Consider the following 11,238-nt stretch of genomic DNA (forward strand, 5'->3'; position numbering starts at 1 on the left):
CCCGTGCCTGCTCTGTGCTTTCTCGCACGTGCTGCTGTGCTCCATACTAGGTAATTTACTTGTTTATCCACTGCCTAGAAAGTCAGGCTCAAAGATAGAGGGGTCTGTTTTGCTCACTGAGGATCTCAAACAATCAGAACAGTGCCTTGCCCACTCTAGAGAGAGACAACAATATTTCTGATTGATTGACTGTCCAGACTCTCTTTCCTTTTTCTTTTTTTTGAGACAGGGTCTCATTCTGTCGCCCAGGCTGGAGTGCTGTGCACAATCACAGTTCACTGCAGCTTCAACCTCCTGGGTTCAAGCCTCCCACCTCAGCATCTCGAAAAGCTGGGACCACAGGTGCGCCACCACGCTTGGCTGATGTATTTATTTATTTATATTATTATTATTATTTTGAGACAGCGTCTCGCTCTGTTGCCCAGGCTGGAGTGCGGTGGCGCCATCTCGGCTCACTGCAAGCTCCACCTCCCGAGTTCACGCCATTCTCCTGCCTCAGCCTCCTGAGTAGCTGGGACTACAGGCGCCCACCACCATGCCCGGCTAATTTTTTGCATTTTTAGTAGAGATGGGGTTTCACCGTGATTTTTAGTAGAGACGGGGTTTCACCGTGTTAGCCAGGATGGTCTCGATCTCCTGCCCTCGTGATCTGCTCGTCTCAGCGTCCCAAAATGCTGGGATTGCAGACGTGAGCCACTGCGCCCAGCCAATGTTTTTATTTTTTGAAGACATGGGGTCTTGCCATGTTGCCCAAGCTGGTCCTGAACTACTGGACTCAATGATCCTCTGGCCTCAGCCTCCCAAAGTGCTGGGCTCACAGCTGTAAGCCACAGTGCCCGGCCTCCAGACTTTCATACTCTGACCAGCAACAAACCCAGAACCCAAAATAGCACACCAGTCTGTGTGACAACTTCCCTGTGAGAATAAAGCAACACAATGAGTGATGAGCTCATTACCCCTACACAACCATGTAGGTGTTGGACAAAAGCTGCAGGGCTGATTCATGTAGTGAATCACAAGAAAGGCAAAAGGAAATTTACATACTTCACAGAGAACCAACCCAGAACCGTCAAGACCTGGTGTTTCTCCATAGGGCTGAGCAACAACTCCCAGGGTTAAGCTGCAGCTGCTCTGGATTCCCTTCCTTCTTGGGTCACCATGAGGGCCGTCTTCTCCCTTTATTGCCTTGGGAGAAAAAATATGCTGGTAATCACAAAACATTGGGATCCCTGCTAAGGTCCACGTGACCCCAAGCCTTCATACACATTCCTTTTGCTCAACTTGAGGGTGTGTTAAATACAGTATTAGGAGACAATGCAAGATTTTACTGAGAAAAAGTGAATTTTTAATTATCTTGTGAATCTACTTAGAAAAACACACACAAGCAATGTTCACAACTATAAATTTAAACCTTTTGCACTAAAAAAACACAAAACAACAAACACAAAACCACAGGCATGAACTGTAAACCTGTATTAACTATGAACTAGTCTTACGGTTAATTCTTGGCAGTAACTCAGTATTCTCCTCCCTGGCAAGTGTAATGTTTTAGCACCACATGATCTCCCGCAGAGGCACCAGTAATGACTGGCTGCAGTGCAGGGAGATGCTTCCATACACACCACTTCACACACATACTGTCCACTCTCACACCCACCCAGGCGGGAGGCACATGGAGATGGGGCCACACGCTGACTCTCAGGGCAATGGAAGTAGGGCAGGGGGCGCACAGGTTGCACATCTTTAATGTAGTGCATTCGTAGAAAAAAGGCCAGCTTTCGCTCCCAGGCGTGCTCTCGTCCTCAGACTTTAATATCATGATTTAGAAGATGCAGACGTTATTGCCTAAATATTATTCTATACATTTCCATCAGTGTTCAGGAAAACACTTTAATTGCTACTTAATTTACATCATAATTACTGGGTTACAGCTTTAGCTCATTGGCAATTTTGGAAGCAATATTTTTGAAGGCTATGGATGTCCCCGATATCCGCTTAAACCGGACCCCATTCAGAGACAGTCTTGGCAGCTTGCATACTTCCATTTCCCACTGCACGAGGTTCTCTGCGTGCCCATCACCGTGGACACAGAAGAGCAAGAAGCGTTCCCTCTGCTCATAGTCGCAGTTATTGGCATCCAACACTTTGCGGATTTCCCGCATCATGTCCCCGGGATCCATCGAACTAGTGGTTTTCATGCTCCAGGTGAAGCGTAGGGATCGAGGCTTTGCTTCTTTGTTTTCATCCTTTTGCTCAGCAGATACATTGCGACTGAAATGCACAGAGGCAGGTTTATTTTTAATCGTACAGGAAAATCAACCTCTTACACTTCAGCTAGTTCCTCATTCACATCTTCGATACAACACAACTAACGACTGACCTCCACATTTTCCTGCACAGACTCACATTTGTAACTACGTCTATTTTCGTCTATTTTCTTCCCCCACCCTCTAAAAGTCATAAGTCACACACAAAAACATCTACCTGGCTGTAAAATCTTCACCAGCCACCTGTGCTTACTAAAAATGAAGAAAGTAATTGGTTAAACAGAATCCTTGGAAATCAGGCAAAGGGGACAGCGTGCCCCACTCCTCCACTCAGGGCTCTGCAAGCCCAGCTCAGGGAGGGAGTTGGCAGCCAGTTCCTGCCCACCTCACCCATCCACCCTGGGCTATCCCTCTCCTGCGACAGTTCTTTCAGATGTGAATCACTGTAACTGGCACTCAGGGTAACTGGAGACTCAACACCCGCAGTCTAAAATCGCTTTCTCTGTGAATGGCCCTGAGGCTGAACATGATGCTCTACCCACCTCATTGTCTTTCCTCTTCTCTGGTTTGTTAATTAAATGTCCAGTTATACAGTTAAAGCAAAAATCTGAGATAACACAATCTTACTACTGGAATAGATGGAAAAATGCAATGGGACACTTCTCTGTCTGTGGAGGACTGACACCACCCATGTGGAGACCCTGTGGATTCAGAATGTAAGCCTTGGTCTGGATGCCCAAGACGCAGCATGAGGAGAGCCCAGGCCTGGGTCTCTAGGGAACACCACAGTTTACCGGCCATTCTTTGGCATTTAGTCATTATTGCCACAAGCCGTTATTTACATTCTCATGTGTGTATCTGGTGGCCTCAGTTAAGACAGTGACTGACTAGCATTCCTGGGAGTAGAACAGTCTATGTACCTCAAGCATACTCCATTCTATGGCCAACTAATCAGAGGTGAGGGGCTACAGTTTTTACATATGCACAGAGCTCTCCGTGTCACCAACCTGCTAGTGTTCAATTTGGTTCACATCCACCAATACTGATGAGAAGCTTCCTATGTATAAAATGCCACATTAGATACTAAATGGGTTACAAAGATAAGCAAAAGCTCTCAAACTAATCTGGAGCCAGGACGACTGTAAGGTGAGGCAACAGTGGCAGCGCAGGAAAGGTTGGCCATCCCCTAGAGGGCCGCAGAAGAGGTGGAGCCCACCTAGCAGGAGAGTGTGACAGGCAGGATGACACAAGGAGGAAATGGCACGGGGGGGAGTGGGCCTGCATCTGAGGAGAGCTATGAAGAGCCATGGGATTTCAACAAAATGCAATGAAGACAGGAAAAAGAGTTTTTGCTTTGAGTACAGGGGATCACAGCCAAAGGGGAGGTAGGAAAGTACAGGATGTGTCTGTGGCATAATAAAATACACAGACTGAGTGGAACTGGAGGCACAGTGTCATCACCCCCACAACAGCTGGTGGCACTTAATGAGTACTTGCAGTGGTCAGGCCCCAACTTACTTGATGTCCATGTAGGCCCTACTATCTCACTTTCCTATTATGGGTGGGGAAACAAACCAGGATCTAGAGCCTGCTCCTGGCTGGGATGGGCAGGCCTGGAGGGGGAATGCTGCCTGGCACTCACCCCAGTGCTCCGCCTTGATGGGTCAGCCTGGACCACGCCACTCAGGGCCTCGCAGGGACGTGGCCGGGTGAAATAGTGGAGGTCACTGAAAGTTTTAATTCAGAAAGGTCATATGACCAGAAGTGGGCTTTTAAAAAGACCTAAAGGACAAATGGTGAATGAGGACCTGAAATAGCCTGCTGGTGACTGGCATAAAAAAGGGCACAAGTGGAAGAGATCTAGAACTAGGGACACAGAGTCCTAAGATTACCTGGTGACTGCCCCCCGACAAATCCATGCAATGATAACTACACAAAATGGAAAAGCAAGGCCAGGCGCAGCAGCTCATGTCTGTCATCCCAGCACTTTGGAAGGTCAAGGTGGGAGGTTCACCTGAGCCTAGGAGTTTGAGACCAGCCTGGCCAACGTGGCGAGACCCCCTCTCTACAAAAAAATACAAAAATTAGCCAGCATGGTGGCAGTGCCTGTGGTTCCAGATACTCAGGAGGCTGAGGTGGGAGGACTGCATAAGCCCGGGAACCCAAGCTGTGATTGTGCCACTACACTCCAGCCTGGGTGACAAAACGAGACCCTGTCTTAGAAAAAAAAAAAAAAAAAAAAGAAAAAAAAGAAAAGCAAAACACTCAATTATATAATCACCATTCTTAGAAGAAAACATAACTAGTTTGAAATATGGACATTCTATTAAGTACTTTGCTTTTATTCCTTGTGAAGAGAACTATGTGAGGAGTCAGTGATGACCTGAGGGCTTATTTCTCTGAGCACTGCTACCCAAACTCAGACCTCCAAAGGCTGTTAACGCCCAGGCAGGAAGGCTGAAGGCATTGCCACGCTTTTAACACAAACACAGATATAGAGCAGAGGCCAAGCTGGATCTGGACGGTGCTCATGGCAGGCTGGCGCCCCCCTGTGGCCACCCTCTCTACCTGATGCGAACCTCTAACTCCTACCGAGACAGCAGGAATACAGTAGGGAACATTCAGAAGATAGTGTTGCCTCTGCCACAGAAATGAAGTAAACATCTGGAAAAAATTTTAAGTAAAAATTATTTCCCTCACCTTGAGCCCTCATATCTCCCGTTCCTCTCATATTCAGTTGGAAGTCTCAATGAACAGAATGTAGAAGCAGAGAGAAGAGGGAAAGAGAAAAGAAATCTTACATGCCAGTACATGACCACCCATACCAACACCATAAAATAAACAAAGCCAAAACACGTTTTAGTCACCAGCAGGGCTTATGAAAACTCTTCCTCTCATTTGACTGAGCCAGCGCTACCTTCTTCCACAAGGCTGCAGGGGTGTGCACAGGGGCCAGTTCCAGGCTGCACACTGCATACATCACACACATCGCACGCCATACTGCTACACACAGGACACACTGCTGCACACACTGCACACCACACACGCACAGCAGGCACTCCTGCTGGCTCTTCACCCTGAGAATGCTCGGCCTCAGAATGGGGTTATTCTCACTTTCTAACTGTTCCCCATAGTATAATGGGTTTCCAATTAAAAGCCAATGAGGCTATCAGCTGGATTCTACACTCAGTTATTACCTGTTCTGTCCAAGGAAAAATCAGACAAGTGGGAAGTTCAATTAAAAAAAAAATAATAGAATGGAACCACCAACAGGAAGAAAGTGCTTTTCCCCCAGTTTTGACCCGCAGCTTGGCCTTCTGGTGACTTGAGAGGCACAGGTACAGCGTAGCCCTTCATGAAAGATTTCCTGCCTCATGTGTGCATTAAGAAAGCAACATTTTTGGTCTCTTGATTATTACCATCAAAAAAAAAATTTTTTTTTTTTTTAAGGCAGGGTCTCACTCCCCTAGGCTGGAGCACAGTGGCATGATCATGGCTCACTGCAACCTTGACCTCCCAGGGCTCAGGTGATCCTCCTGCCTCAGCCTCTTGAGTAGCTGGGACCACAGACGTGTGCCACCACGTCCAGCTAATTTTTGTATTATTTGTAGAGGCAGGGTTTTGCCATATTGTCTAGGATGGCCTCGAACTCCTGGGCTCAAGTGATCTGCCTGCCTATGCCTCCCAAAGTGCTGGGAGTACAGGCATAAGCCACCACGCCTGGCCTAAAAAATATTAATAAAATCAGAACACCACTTACTGCAGTGCTTTAAGTAAAAATAAGGAGATACTCTTTCGTCAGTGGTTGCTGGAAAGTGGCTTTCAACTCTGAAAAATTAAAACATTTCTGCTACGCAGCTGTTCACTTTTTAATTTCTGAAAAAGCCAAATCAAATGAGGCTGCAGGTTTGAATTTTACGATTGTTTTCTGTATTAGCTAATTTTCCTGTCACTTTAAAGCCTTTTGCTAATTCAATCCTCAGTGAAATAAAAATAACACAATTACCACTTACCTTTTGCATGCCTGTGGATAATCATTAATTGTACATTAACATTACTGAGCATCTCATTCTTCAAACAGGAGCATGCTAAGTGTTATTAGTATGAAGACAGAATTATTTGTATGCTAAATAATTCTACCAAAGAAAGAAAATACACAGAGCATGCATCAGCCTTTTGTTGCATGGGTGCCCTTTAAAATGCCTGACAGAGTTAATATATTTCTTTTCAGTTTCCTTTCAAGGAATTAAGTATTTAGTTCTCAGCAGAAAGTTTAGTTTATAAGGAAAAAACAGGGCCAGAAAGCCAAACCTAATGTTAATTGCAGGAGCCATTTGGGAGTGAGGATTGAAAAATAAATGTGTATATATAAATCCTACCTTTTGATAAACCTGAATGACATGTTTCTAAAAGAAATTAAGTAAAAAAAAAAAAAAATTAACAAAAATAACTCGCACAAATTAAACAGAAAATCTAATCAATTACAGAGAGAAAGAAAAAAACAAAGCAGGGTTCCTTCTCTGGCCAATCAACAAAGAAATGCTGACATTTGTTGAAAAAGTAAAATTATTACAAGTAATTAAATGAGTATGTGATCTTTTAATATATCAAAAAAAGTAAGAAAAGGTTTAGCAGTAAAGATTGACATTAGCTGTAATTAAAAGCTCTTCAGATGGATACACTGTTTTTTTTTTTTTTTTAAAGATAGAGTCTCGCTCTGTCACAGTGCAGTGGTGCAATCTCGGCTCAATGCAACCTATGCCTCCTGGGTTCAAGCAATTATTGTGCCTCAGTCTCCTGAGTAGCTGGAATCACAAGCGCATGCCAACACGCCCAGTTAATTTCTATATTTTCAGTAGAGACAGGGTTTTGCCATGTTGGTCAGTCTGGTCTCGAACTCCTGGCCTCAAGTGATCCGCCCACCTCAGCCTCCCAGAGTGCTGGGATTACAGGCGTGAGCCACTGCACTGGCCAGATACACTTTCTAAGATAAAATTTATGTCTTATGTTAAAGAAGTGACAAGTAATTTGCAATATACTAGTAATAAAACATTTTTCAATTTTCTTCAGAATACCTTATGAACAAAAAATCTTGCCTTCTTATACATAAACATTAAAAACTTCATTATAAAATATTTAACCACTAAGAAAAAATCATTACTTCTTTCAGGAAGATGAAACAAACATTAACACATTATTTGCTACAGTGGTATGACATAAATCACGTTTTAAGAAAAAAATAGGTGATTGGAATTTAAACTAAAGTAGACTTTTCAGTCTTAGATCTCAAAATGAATAAAAACTAAGTGGTAAAAAACAGTATGAATTTTACTTTTATGTAATAAACAGGAAGAATTCTATTTTAAAGGGGTAGCTCTGGTCATTAAAAAAATTTAAGGAGATGTTCAGGATGTGCTGAAAATAATCTGACAAAATATTTTTCAAACTACGAATGACGTTTTTATGATCAATGCGATCAGCTTCCCTGGGTAAAAATAGGCTGAGTTTGCTAATTTCTATTTGTAAAACCCAGTTCTGTAACTGGACACAGCAGGCACTCATCTATATCTGCTGACTGAATTAATGAAATCCTTGGTTGGGATAACTTTGGCATTGCTTCAGGTATTAATTTACCAATTAAAAAAAAAGTCTGGCCGGGCGCGCTGGCTCAGGCCTGTAATCCCAGCACTTTGGGAGGCCGAGGTGGGTGGATCACGAGGTCAGGAGATCGAGACCATCCTGGCTAACCGGGTGAAATCCTGTCTCTATTAAACATATAAAAAAAATTAGCTGGGCGTGGTGGCGGGCGCCTATAGTCCCAGCTACTCAGGAGGCTGAGGCAGGAGAATGGCGTGAATCCGGGAGGCAGAGGTTGCAGTGAGCCGAGATCGTGCCACTGCACTCCAGCCTGGGCGACAAAGGGAGAGTCCGTCTCAAAAAAAAAAAAAAGTCTACCTACTATAAATAACTGCCAACCACTTCATAAGTGGTATACAGCAGGGTCATCAACAGTACAATCATGCATGTGAAAATCTTTAATATATACTGCCTAAATATGAGGCAGTATTATCCAAAATATTTTAGTTGAAAACGATTAAAAGGTCTTTAAGATATATTTTTTATTTCCTAATTTTCTTTTATTTTAAAATATTTATTTACTTATTTAGAGACAAGGTCTTGCTCAGTCACCCAGGCTGGAGCACAATGGTGTGATCATAGCTCACTGTAACCTCAAACTCCTGGGTTCGAGCAATCCTCCTGCCTCAGCCTCTCAAGTAGCTGGGACTACAGGCATGCGCCACCACTCCTGGCTAATTAAAAAATGTTTTTGTAGAGATGGGGATCTCATTATGTTGCCCAGGTCAGTCTTGAACTCCTGGCCTCAAATGATCCTCCTGCCTCACTTTCCCCCAAAGTGCTAGGATTACAGGCATGAGCTATGCACCGTGCCTGGCCCATTTCCCAATTTTTTTTCCTTTTTATTAAAAAAATAAAAGGCCGGGTGTGGTGACTCGTGCAGGTAATTCCAGCACTTTGGGAGGCCGAGGCAGGCAGATCACTCGAGGTCAGGAGTTTGTGACCAGCCTGGCCAACATGGTGAAACCCTGTCTATACTAAAAATACAGAAATTAGCTGGGCGTAGTGGCATGCACCTGTAGTCCCAGCTACTTGGGAGGCTGAGGCAGGATAATCACCTTAACCCAGGAGGCGGACACTGCAGTGAGCCGAGATCTTGCCACTGCACTCCAGCCTGGGCAACAGAGCGAGACTCCATCTCAAAAAAAAAGAAAAAAAAAAAATAGAGATGGGGTCTCATTATGTTGCCTAGGCTGGTCTTGAACTCCTGGGCTCAAGTGATCCACCTGGCTCAGCCTCTCAAAGTGCTGGGATTATAGGCATGAGCCATGGTGCCTGGCCATTTCCTAATCTTCCACTAGGAAAAATCAGGGTTACTGGTCAATATGAGCGCTTTTCTTAACCTTTCCTCCTACAATCCCCTGAGGTATAAAGAGGAAGGAGGAAGCTGCAGGAGGAGGTCTTCACACTGCCCATGGCAACATGGATCAACCTGAGGGCAGAGGCACTTGTGTCTGCCTGGCTGTTCTGCCTGCAGGGTATGGGTGACTCTGAAGTCTCTGAGCAAGGCCAAGCCTGATCCCAAGGGGAGAGAATTTTGCTCCTGACTACAAACGGCCCACAGCTCTCCAAAGCCATGTACTCTCCAAGCAGAGTGCAGGCTTCCTGACTCCAGCCCTCTCCAGACCTGGCACACCAGGTCTCCCTTGCAGCATCTAAGTGCAAACACCTCAGTCTTTCAGGCAATGCAATTTTAATCCTAGCAATCATTGCTAAAGGAGGGTAAGAACTTTCAACCACTCTAGCAAGGATTTTGATTGTTTTTAAGAACAAACTGTCAACAGCTGATTAAGTATAGCACTACGGGAGACAACAGACCTCAGTTAATAAACTTTAACCAGATAGGATAAAAGATTATCTTTCAGCAAAAATTTGGGGGCAGAAATAGCCTGGAAATTGTAAATCAGATGAACACTAGAATTTTTTTAAACAACAAGCCTGAGTCTCCAATTTTAATTCAAATATATGAAATAAGTGTAATGCAACTGTCACGCCTGCAACTGTTTTTTCTAAGGAGCACAGTGCAGTGGATAAAAGGGCAGAGTCTGGTCAGATAAGACCTGGCTCAGCCTGATACTTTCTTCTTTTTTTTTTTTTTGAGATGGAGTGTCACTCTGTCGCCCAGGCTGGAGCACAATGGTGTGATCTTGGCTCTCTGCAACCTATGCCTCCTGGGTTCAAGCCATCCTCTTGCCTCACCCTCCCAAATAGCTGGAATTACAAGTGTGCGCCACAACATCAGGCTAATTTTTGTATTTTTAGTAGAAAGGGGGTTTCACCATGTTGGCCAGGCTGGTCTTGAACTCCTGACCTTGAGTGATCTACCTGCCTTGGCCTGCCAAAGTGCTGGAATTACAGGCGTGAGCCACTGCACCAGGCCCTGATACTTTAAAAAGTATGTGCCTTAATCTCTCCGAACTTCACCTTCAGTTTCTTTTATAAAATGCGGTGGACTATGGAGATTAAATTAAATGAGTGTGTGTGTGTGCGCACACTTGTACATGTGTATAATAAATATACTCATTTCACATATATAAATGTGTGTATGTATGATACTCATACATAAAATATGCATATATATAATGTACATACATATGTATAAAATGAATATGACTGTATCTATGTATACAGACATCTACCTTTGCATATAATAAGCATTCAAATAATGGTAGCTTTGACTGGGCACGATGGATCTCTGAGGTCAGCAGTTCAAGACCAGCCTGGCCAACATGATAAAACCGGGTCTCTAAAAATACAAAAATTAGTTGGGCGTGATGGTGGGCACCTGTAGTCCCAGCCACTCGGCTTGGTAGGCTGAGGCACAAGAATCACTTGAACCTGGAAAGCAGAAGTTGCAGTGAGCTGAGATCACGCCACTGCACTCCAGCCTGGGCGATAAAGTGAGACTCCGTGGAAAAAAAAAAAAAAAAGAGGTAGCTGATACTTTTATCAATGATAATCTTGTTTCCTTTTTTCCATTATATACATGTAATAAAATCAATGCTAGTTTTTTTTTTTTTTTTTTTTTGGAGACAAAGAGTTTCACTGTTGTTGCCTGGGCTGGAGTGCTATGGCGTGATCTTGGCTCACCCCAACCTCTGCCTCCCAGGTTCAAGCGATTCTCCTGCCTCAGTCTCCCTGGGATTATAGGCATGTGCCACCATACCCATATACATACTTATTTTGTATTTTTAGTAGAGACTGGGTTTCTCCATGTTGGCTAGGATGGTCTCAAACTTCCAACCTCAGGGGATCCACCTGCCTCGGCCTCCCAAACTGCTGGGATTACGGGCATGAGCCACTGTGCCCAGCCCAGCCAATCAATGCTAATCTT

At 44.2% G+C, this 11,238-nt stretch overlaps 1 protein-coding gene across 1 annotated transcript in view; it reads right to left on the minus strand.

Annotated features, from left to right (window-relative positions):
• Positions 1-1,322: 1,322 nt before the first annotated feature.
• MARK3 (MAP/microtubule affinity-regulating kinase 3) overlaps positions 1,323-11,238 on the minus strand; it is a 138,121-nt gene continuing 128,205 nt past the window's right edge. The window contains 3 exon segments of the mRNA XM_011951424.1: positions 1,323-2,271; positions 4,968-5,012; positions 6,647-6,673. Of these exon segments, the coding sequence (XP_011806814.1) occupies positions 1,926-2,271; positions 4,968-5,012; positions 6,647-6,673 (418 nt within the window). The 3' untranslated portion in view covers positions 1,323-1,925.

This window comes from Colobus angolensis, unplaced genomic scaffold (assembly GCF_000951035.1).
Source record: "Colobus angolensis palliatus isolate OR3802 unplaced genomic scaffold, Cang.pa_1.0 Scaffold32, whole genome shotgun sequence".
Classification (NCBI taxonomy): domain Eukaryota; kingdom Metazoa; phylum Chordata; class Mammalia; order Primates; family Cercopithecidae; genus Colobus; species Colobus angolensis.